General features: G+C 47.3%; 1 protein-coding gene across 1 annotated transcript; it reads left to right on the top strand.

Annotated features, from left to right (window-relative positions):
• Positions 1-8,628: 8,628 nt before the first annotated feature.
• RNF186 (ring finger protein 186) lies at positions 8,629-9,867 on the top strand. Its single transcript, XM_010385540.2, has one exon. It carries the CDS (start codon positions 8,805-8,807, stop codon positions 9,486-9,488), a length of 684 nt encoding a protein of 227 aa, XP_010383842.1. The 5' UTR covers positions 8,629-8,804; the 3' UTR covers positions 9,489-9,867.
• Positions 9,868-19,950: the final 10,083 nt, after the last annotated feature.

Below are 19,950 nucleotides of genomic sequence, written 5' to 3'. Positions count from 1 at the left end.
GGTCCAGACTTCAGACGTGTTGATTTGTCAGCCAAAGACGTATGTCACGCATCTTATTCATGCATCTACTCCCATGAATAAGTAATAACAACTCTTACCAAAACCCTTTTCTTCCAGGATAAACATTCTTAATCCAAACAATGAAGGATGGAGGGAAAGAGGTTATGGAGGGTAAAGACAAGAACGTCTCACAACAGGTGAGACATTTCTGCCAAGTGAGAGCCTGGTGTTCCACTGGAGCCTGGGCCATGTGCAAAGGTGGGATTCCTTTTGCCCACTAGCTTAGCCTTAAGCTGAGATCCAAGTTTGGCACCTGTGGGGAAAAGAAAGAGAGATCAGCCTGTTACTGTGTCTATATAGAAGGAAGTAGGCATAGAAGACTCCATTTAGTTCTGTATTTGAGATGCTGTTAATCTGTGACCTTATCTCCAACCTTGTCCTTGCAAGAGACATGTGCTGTGGTGACTTAAGGTTAAAAGGATTTTGGGCGGTGCAGAATGTGCTTTGTTAAACAAGTGCCTAAAGGCTGCTTATGGTTAAAGGTCATCACCATTCTCTTTAATCTCAAGAAAGAGAAAAACATTTGTCTCCTGCCCCTCCCTGGGCAATGGAACATCTCCGGGTAATACCCATTGTGTGCCTTGCTTACTGAGTGAGGAGAAACCGCCTTTAGGAATAAGGTGGGACTTGCTGGAGCAATACTGCTAAAAGGTTTATGGAGATGTCGCATATACATCTCAAGGCACAGCATTTTCCTTTAAACTTATTCATATTACAAGGATTTTTTCATATGTCTTACTGCCGATTTCCTCCCTACAATAATCCTATTGTCCAGCCACTCCCTTATCCTTTTTGATGGTAAAGATAATTCTCAATAAATACTAAGGGAACTCAGAGGCCAGTGCCGGCGTGGGTCCTCTGTAAGCTGAGCGCCGGTCCCCTGGGCCCCGCTTTTCTTTCTCTACACTTTGTCTCTGTGTTTTATTCCTTTTCTCAAGTCTTTCGTTTCCACCTAACGAGAAACACCCACAAGTGTGGAGGGGCAGGCCACCCCTTCAGGCACCTGCACCACTGCCGAAAAGGCAGAGAGAGAAGATGACATACATATCACAGTGTTGAAAGGGCCAAGGGTTAGGGCTGGGTCAGGGTCGGTATCAGGATCATAGAATTGAGGGAACAGTTAAGAATGGGATCTTCAAGACAGGCCAGATGTGTCCCAGGAGATGGTCAGAAACTAAGAGATCAATCAGAAGGAGGTCAAAGAAGTCCAATCTGAAGTCTGAACCAGAGCTTAACCACAGACAAGGGTGGGAGGGATGAGAAAGTTTAGAGACAGCAGTGGGAAATGGGTCCAGACCTTAGAATTATTCTAGATTCAAAGAACATGTAGTCCTAGAGGTTCACTGTCTGATTTCTATAACCTCCGGGGTAGGTACACTGTAATAATTCTGAGTTGGACAAAAGTTTTCTTTTCTGTTGCTGCTTAGCTAATAGTTCCAAACTTCTGGCTTAAACCAGGTTCATAAATCCAAATAGATCCAAATCAGCATAGATCCAAATTTTAAGACTTGAACGACCATCCAAAAGGCAGAGAAAGAAGATAACATATATCATACAATTTTGAAAAGGCCAAAAATGAAAAGTGCATGTCCAAGGATGCCCGTCAAAGGACTGTTGATAACAATGAAAAATGGAAACAGTCTAAATATTTAACTTATGGGAATTGATGAATTAAAATATGGTACATTCACATGATGGAATACTGTACAACCTTCAGGAATGATTTGAAGTGTATTTATTAATATGGAAAGAGATGTGCTGATAACCTATTAAGTAAAAATATAAATTACCAAAGTGTAAATAGTAGATTACCATTTTAGTGGGGGTGGGGGTGTATGGGGGAAGTCTGTAAAAGTATACACAGAAAGCAGTCTAGGCTGGGCACGGTGGCTCAAGCCTGTAATCCCAGCACTTTGGGAGGCCGAGGCGGGTGGATCACGAGGTCAGGAGTTCGAGACCCTCCTGGCTAACACGGTGAAACCCCGTCTCTACTAAAAATACAAAAAACTAGCCGGGCGCAGTGGCGGGCGCCTGTAGTCCCAGCTACTCGGAGGCTGAGGCGGGAGAATGGCGGGAACCCGGGAGGCGGAGCTTGCAGTGAGCCGAGATCCGGCCACTGCACTCCAGCCTGGGCGACACAGCGAGACTCCGTCTCAAAAAAAAAAAAAAAAAAAAAAAAGTAAAAATATAAATTACCAAAGTGTAAATAGTAGATTACCATTTTAGTGGGGGTGGGGGTGTATGGGGGAAGTCTGTAAAAGTATACACAGAAAGCAGTCTAGGCTGGGCGTGGTGGCTCAGGCCTATAATCCCAGCACTTTGGGAGGCTGAGGCGAGCAGATCACCTGAGGTCAGGAGTTCGAGACCAGCCTGGCCAACATGGTGAAACCCTGTCTCTACTAAAAATACAAAAAAAATAGCAGGGCATGGTGGCGGACGCCTGTAACCCCAGCTACTCGGGAGGCTGAGACAGGAGAATCACTTGAACCCAAGAGGTGGAGGCTGCAGTGACCTGAGATCTCGCCATTGCACTCCGGCCTGGGCAACTAAAGCAAAACTTCGTCTGAAAAAAAAAAAAAAAAAAAAAAAGAAAGAAAGCCAAGCAGTCTAAAAGGAAATATTCAGAATTAACTCTCCTTCTCTGTGGGCTGTGAGATTACTGATTACTGATGTCTTTTTCTTTTTGTTCATCAGTAATCCCATTTTTTTTTTTATAATCAACATGTATTTTTTAACATAATTATTTTTAAACAACAGGAAACAAAAGACTGTTTAGGCTGGGCACGATGGCTCACACCTCTAATCCCAACACTTTGGGAGGCTGAGGCAGGTGGATCATCTGAGGTCAGGAGTTCGAGGCCAACCTGGACAACATGGTAAACCACTAAAAATACAAAAAAATTTAGCTGGGCAGGGTGGCACACGCCTGTAGTCCCAGGTATTCAAGCAGCTGAGGCAGGAGAATCGCTTGAACCCGGGAGGCAGAGGTTGCAGTGAGCCAAGATTGTGCCATTGCACTCCAGCCTGGGCAACAAGAGCGAAACTCCATCTCAAAAAAAAAAAAAAAAAAAAAAAGACGGAAGATTTGAGTCCAGGGAGTGAGGTCAGTAGTAGTAATGGCCCCCCCGCCCCATTCACAAGCCTCTGTCATTTCATTGGCTCCCCAATAAGGAGACAGGACAGGTGTCCATTTCACAGATGGAGAAAACTGAGGCCCAGGGAGGTTAAGCAACTCGGCCACTGACTGCCTGTCGGTGGTGAGTTCAGAGCTCCAGCCCAGTGAGTGCCCTCCATCTCAAAAAAAAAAAAAAAAAAGACAGTGTAGTTTTCCAACTTCCTGCAGTTTGTGCCTGAGGCATTCACTATCTCTGTCACATTGTCTTTCTCTATATACATTCATCATTTTCTCATTATTGTCATTTTGGTTCCAGATCCCATTCTTCTGTCTCCTTGGCAATATATCCTCAGACATGCAGATTCTTTGTAAGGGGTGGGAGCGGGGTGGGGGGCGGTGCAAATAGGGACAGAGTCTGCCATGCTCTAAGGAGCACAGAGGCGGGAATTCTGGGACAAGAGTGTGAGCTGAGATGGTTGCCAGTTAGCCCAAGGTAGAGAGGAGTGGAGGGCAACGCGGTGTTTGACTGGGACCTGGCTCGTGAAATTTCACTCCAACATGAGACTGTGCTTCTCAAGATGGAATGCATATGACCCCAGGGCTGTGAGAAGCCATAAGATGGAAGAAACTGCATTTCAAATGAAAAAAAAAAAAAAAAAAGCTTTATTCAACATTAATGAGTTCATATTTATACGGCAATTGAAACAAACAAATATGTTTTATATGGAGATTTGGAAGGATTCATGTATGCTTCGGGATTCTAATGTTGCAGTAAGCACAAACATAACATGGAGAAGAATGTGAAACCTAGATGAATTTAACATTTTAAGTCTCCAGAGACACTTTTTAATTCCCCTGGGATAGATCTGCTTCTGTCTACACCTCAGACTCTGACCATATTCACTCCTCTTCAAGAAGCACTGGCCGAATAGGTCACCAAAGTGTCTTATCTCATGTCCCTGGAAGAGATCAATTTCACCCAGGTCAGTTACAACCCAAAGTACATAAATTACTAAACCTCCTGTGAGCAGGTTGTAGTCGGGGGTGGAGGGCTGAAATAATCTTCCATAATTTCCTCAAGTGTTTATTTTATTTTATTTTATTTTATTTACTTTCTCCATTTTATTTTATTTACTTTTTTCTTAAATACACAGTGTCACTCTGTCACCCAGGCTGGAGTGCAGTGGTATATGATCTTGGCTCACGCAACTGCCACCTCCCAGGCTCAAGTTATCCTCCTTGGCCTCCCAAGTAGCTGGGACTACAGGTATGCACCACCACGCCTGGCTATTTTCTGTATTTTTAGTAGAGACAGGGTTGCACCTCGTTGCCCAGGCTGGTCTCGAACTTCTGAGCTCAAGCGATCCACCCGTCTCTGCTTCGCAAAGTGCTGGGATTACAGGCATGAGCCACTGCACCCGGACTCCATTTTATCAAATTTTAAAACTGAACTGCCATGAAGAAATTCTTGCCCAAGTTCACACAGCTGGTAAAGTGATGGGAGCCAGATTTCCAGCTATAGTCAATGCTGATGGTAGTGAAGGCAAGGCACTGTTAAGAAACAAAGCTGTTCCTAAGCCAAGATGGTAGGAGGGAGACAAAGGAAGGAATGCACTGTTAACAGTGGTCATTTCTTAGAGGTTGCAATGAAAGGAACTTTCACATTCTACTTTATCTATTTCTGTAATACTTGGATTGTTACAGCCAATATGTTTTCTTAATGATGGTTGCCCAATGATGTCAAAGGTTATTTTTTAGGCTCTAACCCAAATAACTTCCCTTGGTCTGATTTCAACCTCACTCAGCTACCTTCTTGCAGTTTGATTTCTCATTAAGCTGGCTAGAGAGAGGCACTGGCCGGCCGGGTGAAGTGGCTCACGCCTGTAATCCCAGCATTTTGGGAGGCTGAGGCAGGCGGATCACCTGAGGTCAGGAGTTCAAGACCAATCTGGCCAACATGGTGAAAGCCTGTCTCTACTAAAAATACAAAATTAGCTGGGTGTGGTGACACACACCTGTAGTCCCAGCTACTCAGGAGCCTGAGACAGAAGAATCGCTTGAGCCGAGACGGTGTCACTGCACTCCAGGCTGGGCAAGACAGAGCAAGACTCCATATCAAAAAAAAAAAAAAAAAAAAGAGGGAGAGAGGGGCACTGGCCAAGCTATCATCACTGTGTGGCCCACCTGATTTTCTATTCTTATTATAAATGAATGTGGCTCAACACATTTTTCTCCTCTCATCCCTAACCCATCCTAGGGTCTCGCAAACAGAAAAGAACATTATGCAATGCAAATCAAAGCAGAGAAAACACAGAATCTCTTCTAGCATCGTAACACACAGGCATTAGGTCACTCTTGGCTGTGTACGAAGTCTGGTTGTCTCATCAATGCCTGAGCCTTTGTCGGAGAGCAAGTAAAGGCTTCTTTTCTTCATCCATTGCTGTTACATAGAGGTCTTTCACTTGCAAAGGACAGAAGTCCAATGTGAACTGACTTAAGAATAAAAATCAGGGTAGATTTTATACGTTAATATCCTTGAAAAAAATCCAATGCTAGGGGCCCTGCTTCAGGTGTGGCTGGATCTAGGTGTTCAAATAACATCATCAGGCCCTTGTCTGATTCTTTTCTCATTTTTCTTTTGTGCTGACCTTACTCTTGAGCAGGTTCTCTGCACGCTGTGGTCCTGGCAGCCCCAGGGTTCCATCCTCTAACTTGGAAACCCAGCAGAAAGAGAAACTTCTCAAGAGTCCCAACAGAAGTCTCAGAATTGACTCTCATTGGCTTGGCTTAGATTACATGCCTCTGCCCAAACCAATGGCTGCAGCCAGCAGAGCAGAGCGTGCTAACTGACCTGTCCTGAATTGCATCAGGTCCCCACTTCCAGAGAGCTGGAGCCAGAGATCACCCTCACCATGAGCACACAGAATGACAGTGGGAGGCAGTGGTTGTGCAAAGTGAAAACAGAGAACTGTTACCCAAAAAAGGGGAAAGAATGCTAGGCATGGGGGAAAAAACATGCCCAGTACTAGATTCAAGGCCCCCTTCAGCTTGATCTGGGGGAAAACGTGATATAGATGTGTATCTATACCTTAGTGTCTGAGACAGGTCTCAGTTAATTTAGAAAGTTTCTATTTTGCCAAGGTTGAGGACACGCGTCCATGACACAGCCTCAGGAGGTCCTGAAGACATGTGCCCAAGACGGACAGAGCACAGCTTGGTTTCATACATTTTAGAGGGACATGAGATGTCAATCCACATATGCAAAATGAACATTGGTTCCATCTGGAAAGGTGGGGCAACTTGAAGCAAAGGCCTGAAGACTTGAAGCGAGGAAGAGGCTTCAGGTCATAGGTAGATAAGAATGGTTGCATTTTTTTGAGCTTCTGATTAGCCTCTCCAAAGAAGGCAATCAGATATGCATTTGTCTCTGTGAGCGGAGGGGTGACTTTGAATAGAATGGGAGGCAGTTTGGCCCTAAGCAGTTTCCAGCTTGACTTTCCCCTTCGGCTTAGTGATTTTGGGGCCCCACGGTTTATTTATTTATTTATTTTTATTATTTTTATTTATTTATTTATTATTATACTTTAAGTTCTAGGGTACATGTGCACAATGTGCAGGTTTGTTACATATGTATACACGTGCCACGTTGGTGTGCTGCACCCGTTAACTCGTCATTTACATTAGGTATATCTTCTAATGCTATCCTTCCCCTCTCCCTCCACCCCACAACAGGCCCCAGTGTGTGATGCTCCCCATCCTGTGTCCAAGTGTTCTCATTGTTCAATTCCCACCTATGAGTGAGAACATGCGGTACCAACCAGAACAGAGACACAGACCAGTGAAACAGAACAGACCCCTCAGAAATAATACCTCACATCTACAACCATCTGATCTTTGACAAACCTGACAACAAGAAGAAATGGGGAAAGGATTCCCTACTTAATAAATGGTGCTGGGAAAACTGGCTAGCCAGATGTAGAAAGCTGAAACTGGATTCCTTCCTTACACCTTATACAAAGATTTATTTTCCTTTAACAGAGATAACTGTTGGTCTAGCTACAGGTTGAGAAGAAATGGGATGGGATGGTGAGAGAACTGAATTTCAGAGACAATGGGGAGGGGTGAGGCAGGAGTTACCCATCCCACAAGGGAGGGAGCCTCTGTGGGGCTGGCAACTCCAGGACACAGAGGGTGGCCTGCAGTGCCAGCAACTGGTGTAAGGGAAAGAGCTGAATCAGAGGCACAGGACTCTGTGTGGCCCTTGGCAGGTGACATGAGCACCAAAGGATCCTTCACACAGGCTTCTGAGTTCAGAGTGGCCCGAATGAAACATTTGTTTGAGGGAGTGCATGTGCCCCACCATCTGCCCTTCAGGGCAAAGTAAGGAAATCACGTTTTCCTAACTGCTGTGCTGCTAATATCTGCCTGTCCCCACGTGAGTCCTGTTAGCCTATGTCACCTGGCTGGGGCCAGTTGCATCTAAACAAACCAATGAAATTGATTCAATCAGACCTTGGACGCTGGTAGATTCCACAAGTTCCTGCCCCGTGGAAGGGCCCTCGGCAGGCAGCCAGCAGCCTACCCTGACCACACCCTGCCCTTGTTTCCCAGCCTTCCCTACAAGGCTGTATCAGGGTTCTGGGAAATGAGGGCTGGGGACCCCGGGAACAGGGCTTGGCTTAGAGTAGGCCCAAATAAATGGCAGCTATTCTTATTACTACTGGATACGCAGCATGCCTAGCACACAACAGGACACCTGTGATTAGGCACATGAAGTGTGCAGCAGGGCACCGATTGGAGGCTCATACACCTGTAACTGTGAATACAACAGCTGTGACTCTAAGGAAATGAATACAGTAGCAGGTGCCAAACACCTGTGCGCTGTATGTGGTTTTGTTTTTCTGCGTTGGGCTGGGCTTTGTGCTCCTTCCACTCACTTTTCTACCTCTCCCCTCCTATTCCCAAGGCCACTTGCCTGTAAATGTGTTCCAAGCTCAAACAAACTTTGTTCCACTCATCCTGACATCCAAAAGGTTGTGTCTGAGAAAGCAGGGTCCCCCAATCCACCTATGTCCGACTCACAGGGTTGTCTGTTAATTGTGCAGATTTGTAGATGCCAGTGAGCCGAGATCGCGCCACTGCACTCCAACCTGGGTGAGAGAAAGAGACTCCATCTCAAAAAAAAAAAAAAAAAAAAAAAGTTAAATAAAAAAATAAATAAATAAAAGGTTCAGGGACCTGGGGAGTGGGGGTGAGAGAGTTGGATTCTGATGCATCCCAAAGCTTGAACCACCCACCAGGCACTTGGCCCCAACAGGAAAGTCCTGATTCACTAGACCCTGCCCACTTTGCCCTCCTATCAGGCAATTCAAAGTCTCCAGACCCGCAAGTTACTGATTAACCCTAGGTTTTGAGAAAATAAATAATAATAACTGAAGGGACAACGTAAGCCAAGAAACAAGCTGGGCAGCTCTGAGAGAGAGGAGTGTCAGACAGCTGTTGTCAACAGGCACCTGGCCAGAGTGAAAAGGAGAGGCAGACTCCATCCAAGTCCCAGCGGCGCCAGCTGACAGTCTCTGCCAATGCCCAGGTGCTGAGCGACAGTTTCCCACCGGTCCCTGTGCCCAGAATGGCCTGCACCAAGACCCTGCAACAGCCCCAGCCCATCTCCGCAGGAGCCACCACAACCACCACCGCTGTGGCTCCCGCTGGGGGTCACCCTGGCTCCACAGAATGTGACCTGGAGTGTCTGGTGTGCCGGGAGCCCTACAGCTGTCCCCGGTCGCCCAAGCTGCTGGCCTGCCATCATGCCTTCTGCGCCATCTGCCTGAAGCTCCTGCTGTGCGTGCAGGACAACACCTGGTCCGTCACCTGCCCACTGTGCCGCAAGGTCACCGCCGTCCCTGGGGGCCTCATCTGCAGCCTGCGCGACCACGAGGCGGTGGTGAAGCAGCTGGCCCAGCCAGGCACAGAGGTGCCGCTCTGTCCTCAGGGGCTGGCGGGTCCTGCCGACTTGGCAGCAGGGTACCCCAGCTTGGTGGGAGAAGATGGACAGGATGAAGTTAGTGCAAACCACGTGGCAGCCCGACGCCTGGCCGCACACCTACTCCTGCTGGCTTTGCTCATCATCCTCATCGGGCCCTTCATCTACCCGGGTGTCTTACGATGGGTGCTCACCTTCATCATTGTCCTGGCCCTGCTGATGTCCACCCTCTTCTGCTGCCTCCCCAGCAGCCGGGGCAGCTGCTGGCCCTCCTCCAGGACTCTCTTCTGCAGAGAGCAGAAACACAGCCACATCTCTTCCATTGCCTGAGGGCCCTCTGATAAGGCTGTGCCTGCAGCCTTTCTGCCCTTGGGCCCCCGGACTTCCACAACGAACAGGGTAAGGGGTTGCGGACTAAGACTGGCTCCTTTGGGAAATCACATGCCAGTGGGACTTGCAAGCCAAAGCCGAGATGGCCAGCCTGGGTCAAGAATTACACACTTGGATGACAGGCTTGCACTTGCCCTTGGGATAGCACAGCTAAACTGCTGGGGTCTAGGGGAGCAGACACAAACTACTTGAACATGACAAGATGGGGGAAGTTCCTGTTCCTCTTATGCCAATGTTCCTGGTTTTTCTTTCTATAACTTGATGAAAGTATTGCAGTATTGATGCTATTGTAGAATAGAACTGGAATTCCTTTTTTTTTTTTTTTTTTTTTTTTGCAATGTATGCAGTTGGTTTTGTTTTCTTGTTTTCCTTTGGTTTTTTTGTGTTGGGGGCAGCAGCTGGTTCACATTTCCCATTGTTACACATATTCCCTCCTGGGAGCTTGGAGTCCATGGGGAGGTCCCACTGTGCTTTCTCTAACACTGTGCATCTCATGCCCAGCCTAGCCTCGGCAAGTGTCCTGGTTGTTTGGGTCTCCCATGGAGTTGAACCTAGGGTTGAGGAGACAAAATGTGGGTTAAAGGATGGTGTTTCTGAAGCTGCAGCAGGAGTCCCACATTTAGCTGGCAGAGTTGGGGAGGGGAGGAGAGGGCAGGGTTTGGGGCTCCCAGCATCCTCACTAAGAGCTCCCCACTCCTTGCCACCAGGCCCTGACTCAGCAGCAAAACTCGGGGTTACAAGGACTGCAGTCCACATACAGGCGGGGCCAGCTGCCCACCTATTGCTCAGGCCCACACGTTAGAAATAGATCTTTATGGATGTTACTTTCTTTGTTATTGCATCTCAAGTCCTAGTTGAGCTTTTGTCATAAAGATAAGAGGCCCCATAAATGCAACGGTCTTCACCAATAACCCCACCTTTCCCACCTCACCCTACAAGTCACAAAGGTTTTTTGTGCCTTCTCTCCACCGTGTTTACTTCTTAACACAGGGGAGGCATTGGCTAGAGGAAATGGCTTTCCATGGTTGCCAGGGGCAGGCCTCAGCTGGGGTTTATGTGGGAGGGTAGATGAGCAGAGGGTGGGAGGAGACATACTATTTCCTTCTAAAGGCCCCATAAATGGGAAACAGACTTGAAACCTCAGAGGAGTGCTGTTGTCTCAGGACAAGTCCAAACCCATGCCATTGGCCCTAATGGCGACTGGTGCTGAGAGACTATGAGTGTGTGTGGGCATGCACAGACCCACGGCTTAAAGCCAGACCAAGTGGGCCTGAAGAACACCGTGTCTCCCAAGCTGAAGAGGGTCACTGGGCATTTCCTGAGCTGGCCCCAGGCATGTCAGTTTGGGATAGCTGCCAGTGGGATAGGCAAGGAACATTCCCTCCCAACTCAGTTCTCCACTCCTATGTGATCTGTCATATTTCTCAGAACCTTCACCAAGATCAAAACCTCCCCCCAAGGTTTCAGTTGCTAATGATACCATTTCTACCATAATAATGGTGGATACTTGTTTATCCAGTACTTACTCTGTGCTGAGTACTGCACTAACTGCTTTCCATGCACTATCTAGTTTATCTTCACAATAACCTTATGAAGTACAGGCCATTATGATCTCTCTCTTGCAGAGGAGGAGCTTGAGGATCAGAGAGGTGAATTCGCCTGCCTAAGGTTGCACAGTCAATGCCTGAGCTCCCTCAAGATAAACCAGGGCTCCTTCCGCCTCATGATGCTGCCTCCTTTGTGTGCAACTCCAAAATAAGTGGGAATCTGGTCACCACATGAGGGTTTTTGAGAAGTGCATGGAGAACAGGAAACTAATTTCAGGAGCCTCCAAATTCCAGCAGTCAGCTGCTCAGAGAGGCTGGAGAATTTTAGAATCTGTGATCCATGCTAAAGAAAAGAGAAGAGAATGATAGGCCAGGCACGGTGGCTCACCCCTGTAATCCCAACACTTTGGGAGGCTGAGGCAGGTGGATCACTTGAGGTCAGGAGTTCAAGACCAGCCTGGCCAACATGGTAGAACCCCATCTCTACTGAAAATACAAAAAAATTAACCGGGCATGGTGGTGGGCACCTGCAATCCCAGCTACCCAGGAGGCTGAGGCAGGAGAATTATTTGAGCCCGGGAGGCGGAGGTTGCAGTGAGTTGAGATCATCCCATTGCACTCCAGCCTGGGTGACAAAGCAAGACTCTATCTCAAAAAAAAATTTTTTTAATAAAAAAAAAGAAAAGAGAATGATAAAAATAGAATGGCTCTCCTGCAGACTTCTACTACCCTGCTGTAGCCTCCTCTGCAGTGAGTTAGGCCAGCAGGAACATTGGAGTCCCAGGTTTGAGACCTCACCTGCCCCATTGTTGCCCTTAAGTAGGTCTCTTTACTTCCCTGAATCTTACATTGTGAAAATCAGAAAATAGTGAGATTTGTAATAGTGATTTATAACAGTGAGATTTCCTGTCATCATTCCTGGCATGTGATAGTTCCCCAACCAATGTGCCCTCCGTCCCCCTGGGTAAAGGTGTTCAGACACTGCAATCACCAGCCTTTTAGAAGCTCAGCTGGTCTCAGTCATCCTCTGGCCCTGGCAGCATGGGAACAGAGAGCACCAGAGGCCAGAATCAACCCAGTCTGCCCTGGAAGAGAGCAGAGGAAACAGACATAGCAGAGGAAATTGACATCCTGCAAAAGAATGTGATTGGAAGAAACCAGAGAGCCAGCCCGGGGCTCAAATCCAAACTCTGACCCGGTGTGCAACAGGAGGGAGATACAGAACTTCTCCGAGCCTTAGTTTGGTCACCTGTAAAGTGGCAGGTGGGGGATACACTCTTCCCAGGGCCTCCATGAGGATTCAGGGTGCTGCTGGATGCGCATCCACCGTCTAGTGGACTGCTTTTATCAGCCACCATTGGCCTTCTTGGGTAAATGGGTTTCTCGGGGCCTGTTCAGCTTGACAGCCAGCAGGGGGCAGCCAGTCGAGTGTGGAGCATTGTCCAGGGCAGGCCAGTCTGGCGGTGAAGTCTGAGCCTAGGTCCTAGGGGGAGGTCCTAATGATGAAAAGAAATTACAGGGAGAGGCCAAATTTCATTCCCATCAGGCCCATCTCCCCGTGCAGCAGCCTTGGAGGTAGACATACTGGCTTGAATTCCAGTTATCCACCTAGGAGTCCCTTGGTCTTTCTACGTCTCAGGTTCTTACCCATGAAACTGAGGTTATGATACATACCTCCTAGGGTTGCTGGGGAATCAGTGAAATAATCCAAGGTTGAGCACTAAGGAGATAAAGAAGGGAGGGGAAGACAGGGAGAGACAGAGAGATGGGACTGAGTTCTAGAAATCCCTAATGGGAATGATGAGAACAGACATTGAATAAACCTGGGCACTAGAATTCACCTTTTCCATGATCAGCCTCAGCACCAGCAGCATCCTCAACAATATGATAATAACAATAATTGTTGACATTATCTAAATGCACCCTGCAATGTGTATTGCATATATTATCACATATGCTATAAAGGAGGTACTCTTATTGTTCTCAAATTATCAGTGAGGACTTTGAGGCACAGAGAGGTGAAGGAACATGCCCAAAGTCACACAGTGAGATGGTGGTGGGGCCAAGGATAGACTGTAGGAATTTAACTCCAGAGTCTGGGCTTTGAGTCTCTTTGCTGTACCAGATGGAACATTCCAGCACATCATAAGTGATCAAGCTATGTGGGTCCCCAGCCCCTAAGACTTAAGAATTAAGAAGCGCTGGCATCCTCTCATTCAGTGACAGCTTCCTGATTTAGTGAGTGCCTGGGACAGAGGGTTGTGGGAATCTACCTGTCCCATCTCCCAGAGCTACTTCCTTGCCTCACTTGATTTATTGCTGGGGCCTCCTGTTCACTGTTGGAACCCCTTTTCAAATGACTGGAGGAAGTTTTTCAAGCTTTCCTAAAACAAATAATTCTTTATCTGTGGCAAAGCAGAGCTGTTCTGGGAAGGAAGGACTTTCCTGCAATTTCTCTGGCTGTGGGAACAGCACTGAGCTCATTAAAAACAGAAGTCAGATCCAAGTTCTTGAATGTGCCTGGAGGTGTTCTCACGAACTTTATATTTTTGTTAGAGCATCTTGAAATCACTTTTTTAAAGTGGGGGAGGGTGTATCTCTGGGAGCACTCCACAGAGTAGAGAACTCTCTGGAGAATTCAAAACACCATGGAGGCTGGGCGCAGTGGCTCACATCTGTAATCCCAGCACTTTGGGAGGCTGAGGTGGGCGGATCACCTGAGGTCAGGAGTTTGAAACCAGCCTGGCCAACGTGGTGAAACCCCGTCTCTACTAAAAATACAAAAATCAGCCAGGCATGGTGGCATGAACCTGTAATCTGAGCAACTTGGGAGGCTGAGGCAGGAGAATAGCTTGAACCTGGGAGGCGGAGGTTACAGTGAGCCAAGATAGTGCCACTGCACTCCAATTTGGGTGACGGAGCAAGACTCAGTCTCAAACAAACAAACAAATGAACAACAACAACAACAAAACCCACACCATGGAATCTAGAATCCACCCATTCTTTTATTCAACAAATACTTCTTGAGATTCTGCTCTGTGCCAGGTCCTGAGCAGGATATGCAATCTTATTTGATGAGTCAGAGAAATTAATAGACGCTAAGCACCTGTTACAGGTGGAATTGTGTTCCCCCAAAAAAGATATGTTGGAGTGCTAACCCCTAGGGTGTGACCTTCTTTGGAAACGGGGTTTTTACAGAGGTAATTGAGTTAAAATAAGGTCATTAGGGTGGGTGCTAATCCACTATAACTGATGTCCTTACAAAGAGGGGACATTTGGACACAGACACACATGTATAGAGCGAAGATGGTGCAAAGACACAGGGAGAAGGCCATGTAAAGATGGAGACAGAGGCCGGGCGCAGTGGCTCAAGCCTGTAATCCCAGCACTTTGGGAGGCCGAGACGGGTGGATCACGAGGTCAGGAGATCGAGACCATCCTGGCTAACAAGGTGAAACCCCGTCTCTACTAGAAAATACAAAAAACTAGCCGGGCGAGGTGGTGGGCACCTGTAGTCCCAGCTACTCGGGAGGCTGAGGCAGGAGAATGGCGTAAACCTGAGAGGCGGAGCTTGCAGTGAGCTGAGATCCAGCCACTGCACTCCAGCCTGGGCGACACAGCGAGACTCTGTCTCAAAGAAAAAAAAAAAAAGGTGGAGGCAGAGATCAGGGTGATGAATCTGCAGGCCCGAGGGTGAGAGAAATTGCCAGGAAAACACTAGAAGTGAGGAGAGACCCGGAACAGATTGTGTCTCAGCCCTCAGCAAGAACCAACCCTGTTGACACCTTGACCTTGCACTCCTAATCTCCAGAACTGTATGAGACCACACATTTCTCTTGATCAAGCCAGTCAGTGGCACCTTAGGAGGGTGGCCACCCTAGAAAGTCAATAGAGCACCTCTTCTGTGCCCGTGCTTGCACTGTGCCCATCAATCCGAGCTACTTCAAGTTCAGCTGAGTAACTCGCCCAGAGTCTTACAGCAGGTAAGCAGCAGTGTCAGCCTCAGAATCATGTCTGGTTGACTCCCTAAACCAGGTCATATTTTCTTTTCCCATTGTGTGGATGGAAAAATCAATGCTCAGAGAAGCCCTGTGTTTACCCTCCAAATGCCCAAGACATTGTAGATGGAGTAAGAATCAGAGCCTACAGCTCCTGAATGATCCTTAGTCTGCATCTCTGCCCAATGTGCAGTCAGACGGCAAGCATAAGAATTGCTGAATTATTATCCATTTCACAGACAAAAGAGTTAAAACCCAGGAAGGTAAGGCATTTGCCCAAGGTCACAAGCCAGCGGGTGAGGTCCTAGAATTTAACCTGACTGACTCCAGGGCTACATCTGCACTTTCCACTCTCCCCGGTTTCTCTCAGCAGCCTGTCTGCAGTGAGAAGCAGGCCAGCTTCTCTTTTAGGACACTGAGGTACCCACTGTAAGAGCCTGTTTGCTCAAGGAGGACAGGACTACAGTGGACATTTGTCTTCTCTTCTTTCCTTCAACTCTTGGATTGATTCAGCCACCCTCGCTCTCCCTATCTAAGGAAACTGCCCTATGTCTAATCTTGTTGAAGGGAGAGTCCCACCAGCAACCACTACACCAAGTGGGGCCCTGGTCCTCCCCCAACTCACCACCCCATTTCACCTGCAGCCATGACACGATCGAAGTCAGTACTCCTCAACCTTTTTGGCACCAGGAACTACATTTCATGGAAGACAATGTTTCCATGGACAGAGGGAAGGGGGGGCAGGATGGGGGGATGGTTTCAGGATGATTCAAGCGCATTACATTTATTATGCACTTTATTTCTATTTTATTACATTGTAATATATAATGAAATAATTCTACAACTCACCATCATGTAGAATCAGTGAGTGCCTCGAGCTTGTTTCCCTGCAACCAGACAGTCCCATCTAGGGATGGGAGACAGTGACAGATCATCAGGCATTAGATTCTCATAAGGAGCACGCAATCTAGATCCCTCGCATGCACAGTTCACAGTAAGGTTCATGGTCCTATGAGAATCTAATGCAGCTGCTGATCTGACAGGAGGTGGAGCTCAGGTGGTAATGTGAGCGATGGGGAGTGGCTATAAATACAGATGAAGCTTCACTCACTTGCCTGCCACTCACCTCCTGCTGTGCAGCCCAGTTCCCAATTATTAACCCCTGATCCAAGTTATTCCATTCAGATGCTCTTTTCCAGAACTTTGAATCTGGAGGCAGTGATGCAAGGAGAAATGAATGTTTGAAAGCGGCTGCAGCAGCTGCTGCAGCAAACCGGATCGTCCCCGTATCTGTGCTTCCCCTCTGGTTGATTCACTGAAGTCTCAGTTTCCTTCTCTACAATTAACTTTTTTTCTTCCAATAGCCTGAATCAGTTTCTATTGCTTGCAACCAATATCCCTGACTGAATATAGGAGCTGTCCAGGATCCTGGCTGCTGAAAAATCCCACCATGGGCCTCAGCCCTTTCAGAGGCCAGGCAAGAAGCAATGTCACAGGCCAGGTGGTCAGGAGCCCTCCTATCACACATTCCCACCCTCCTAAGAGCCAGACTGACCTTGTGGGGAGGCTGCCCTGATGTCAGGCCCAGCAGGGTGGTGCCCATGTTAGCTCTGCCTACAAGTGGGGTCAGACAGGAAACATGGAGTGGAGCTCAGGCCAGCACTGTTAGAGGAAGCCAGCCTCCACTCCATTGGCCTCATGATCCCCAGAAGAAACAAGCTCTAGTTCTCCAGACACCCAGCCAGAGCCCTTCACTGGAGTCAATCTGCAGAAGAAAACAGTCTGCAAAGTCACTGTAGATGCAGCAATTTCAAAGCAACTGCAGCTCATTGCACACCCGTGAAAGTGAGGGAAAGGGAAAAGAACAACAATATTAGTGGCCAATGCTCATGAGTGGTTCCCGCCTGCAGGTTCTGTTCTAAAAGCTTCCTGAACTAAACTTAACTCTTGTATTCTTCACGACAACCCCATGAGGTATGTGTGATGATTTATTGTGCTGGGCATTTTACACGTCTTCTCGTAGAATCAACACAAAACCCCTATCAGGCAGGAAACTGAGGCACAGAGAAGGTCAGAGAAGGTCAGCAATGTGCCTGAGTGGCAGGGCTGGGATGAGAAGCCAGGCAGGCCAGTCCGGCTCTAAAGACCCCTCTTAGTCCCCGTACCTACCACTCCCCTGCCACCCCGTGTCATTCCCATCCTTCCTCACCTTCCACTACCCCCACCAGAACAAGCCAAGGAAAGAACAGAGCCCTCAGTCAAGACAGACCTGGGTTCAAAATCAACGTCTAGGGCCAGACGCAGTGGCTCACACCTGTAATCCTAGCACTTTGGGGCTGAGGTGGGTGGATCACCTGAGGTCAGGAGTTCAAGACCAGCCCGGCCAACATGGCAAAAGCCCCTCTGTACTAAAAATACACACAAAATTAGCTGGGCATGGTAGCAGGCACCTGTAATCCCAGTTATTTGGGGGGCTGAAGCAGGAGAATAGCTTGAACCCAGGAGGCAGAGGTTGCAGTGAGCCAAGATAGTGCCAGTGCATTCCAGGTTGGGTGACAGAGTGAGACTTTGTCTCAAAACAACAACAACAACAACAACAACAACAACAACACCCAACATCTATCATTTACACTCTGTGTGAATTGGGTACGGTATGTGCTTCCCCTGAATTGGGAAATGTAGGCTCATCAGGCCTGCCTGATACAGATTTTATGGCAATCCGATTAGATGACATATATAACACCTGCACTGGTCTCAACACAGAGTGGGTGCCCTCCAGACCCATCAGTGTATTAGGTGCCTGGGAAGGTGTACAATTTAAGGGACACTCCTGACCACCCCCACCCCATCACCAACACACAACCTGGGGAAACAAGATCTACACATACTTACTAAAGTAAAAAAGCTGAATGAAACTTGAATAATCATGGAAGAGAGTATCTCTGGGAGGGGAAGGAGGTTCTGACTAGGAGAGGCTTCTGGGACACCGGTAATGTTGGTAATGTTCTATTTTTTTTTTTTTTTTCTTTGAGACAGAATATTGCTTTGTCACCCAGGCTGGAGTGCAGTGGTGCGATTATAGCTCACCGCATCCCTGAAATCCCAGGCTCAAGCGACCTTCCTGCCTCACCTTCCTAAGTAGCTGAGACTACAGGCATACACCACCACACCCAACTAACTTTTTGTTTTGTTTTGTTTTGTTTTGTTTTAGTAAGGTTTTGCTGTGTTGTCCAGGTTGGTCTTGAACTCCTGGGATGAAGGGATTTTCCTGCCTCAGTCTCTCAAAAATGCTGGGATTACAGGCCTGAGCTACTGCACTGGGCCTGTTCTATTTTCTGACTTAGGTGGTAGTTACACAGGTGGGTGTTTACTGTATAATTATTTGTAAACAGTGCCTACATCCTCTATGTGATTTTCGGTATGTACATCATAGCTTTTAAAAAGTTACACCAAATATAACAACACTATAGGGTCTAAGAGTTTGGTCTGAGACTCTGGTGTCTGGTTCAATCTTTTTTTTTTTTTTTTGTCTTTTTTTTTAGACAGAGTCTTGCTGTGTCACCAGGTTGGAGTGCAGTGATGTGAACTCAGCTCACTGCAACCACCACCTCCCGGATTCAAGCGATTCTCCTGCCTCAGCCTCCCGAATAGCTGGGACTACAGGTGCATGCCATCATGGCCAGCTAATTTTCGTATTTTTAGTAGAGATGAGGTTTCACCATGTTGACCAGGATGGTCTCGATCTCTTGACCTCATGATCCACCCACCTCAGCCTCCCAAAGTGCTGAGCCACTGCACCTGGCCTGGTTCAATCTTATGCTGAGATGCCTGCTCTGTCCACACTTGCTGCACTGAGAGTTTCAGAGCTTTGTTAATTGCCCTGGAGAGAAAGTTTTCATCCAGCTCTGTTGGTCACTACTGCCTCCAGCATTGCCCTGCAGTAAGTTCATTCTCTACACTGCAGCCAGAAAGGGGCCTTCAGAAAAGAACAAATTTCAACCTTGTTTAAAACTGGTGGTTCTTCCTTGCCCTCAAGGTAAATTACACCCTCCTTAGCAAGGCCTCCAGGACCTGGCTTCTCCTTAATACTGGGCCTGATTTCTCCCTGCCTGCCTCCAGCCAGCATTCCTTAATAAAGTCATGCTGGCCAGACACAATGGCTCACATCTGTAATCCCAACACTTTGGGAGGCTGAGATGGGAAGATCACTTGAGTCCAGAAGTTTGAGACCAGCGTTGGCAAACCTAGTGAGACTCTGTCTCTACAAAAATATATAAAAATTAGCTGGTGTGGTGGTGTGCACCTGTAGTCTCAGCTGCTCAGGAGGCTGAGGCAGGAGGATCGTTTGAGCCCAGGAGGTAGAGGCTGCAGTGAGCCATGATTGTACCACTGCACTCCACCCTGGGCAACAGAGCAAGACCCTGTCTCAATAAATAAATAAATAAATAAATAACACTGAATGCAATGTGGTGTCCTAGATTGGATTCTGGAACAGTAAAAGGACATTAATGGAAAACTGATAAATTCCATACTTTAGTTAACAGTAAGTACCAGTACCCAATACCAGTTTCTTTGTCTTGACAAATGTACCATATGTTTACATAAGATGCTAACACTGGGGAAAAACAGGGTGAAAGATATATGGTTCTTAGATAAGAACTCTTTAACTGTCTTTGCAGTCAATCTAAAATCCTTCCAAAATAAAAAGTTTACTAAATAAATAAACAAATAATTAAATCCTAACTCAACATTTTAGATGGCTGTGAGGCTGTCTAAAGCTAGGCTTTGACCTGAGGCCTATTTTCCTTCATTAAAAAGGAAAGATTAGCAAATGGTAGAGGAGTTTTAAAGATTCAA

Source organism: Rhinopithecus roxellana, chromosome 12, assembly GCF_007565055.1.
Source record: "Rhinopithecus roxellana isolate Shanxi Qingling chromosome 12, ASM756505v1, whole genome shotgun sequence".
NCBI classification, from domain to species: Eukaryota; Metazoa; Chordata; class Mammalia; order Primates; family Cercopithecidae; genus Rhinopithecus; species Rhinopithecus roxellana.
This window is presented reverse-complemented; position numbering and strand designations above follow the sequence as displayed.

Bases quoted from the DNA above. Each gene is read 5' to 3' on its own strand.
- RNF186 (XM_010385540.2), top strand. From the start codon at position 8,805: ATGGCCTGCACCAAGACCCTGCAACAGCCCCAGCCCATCTCCGCAGGA.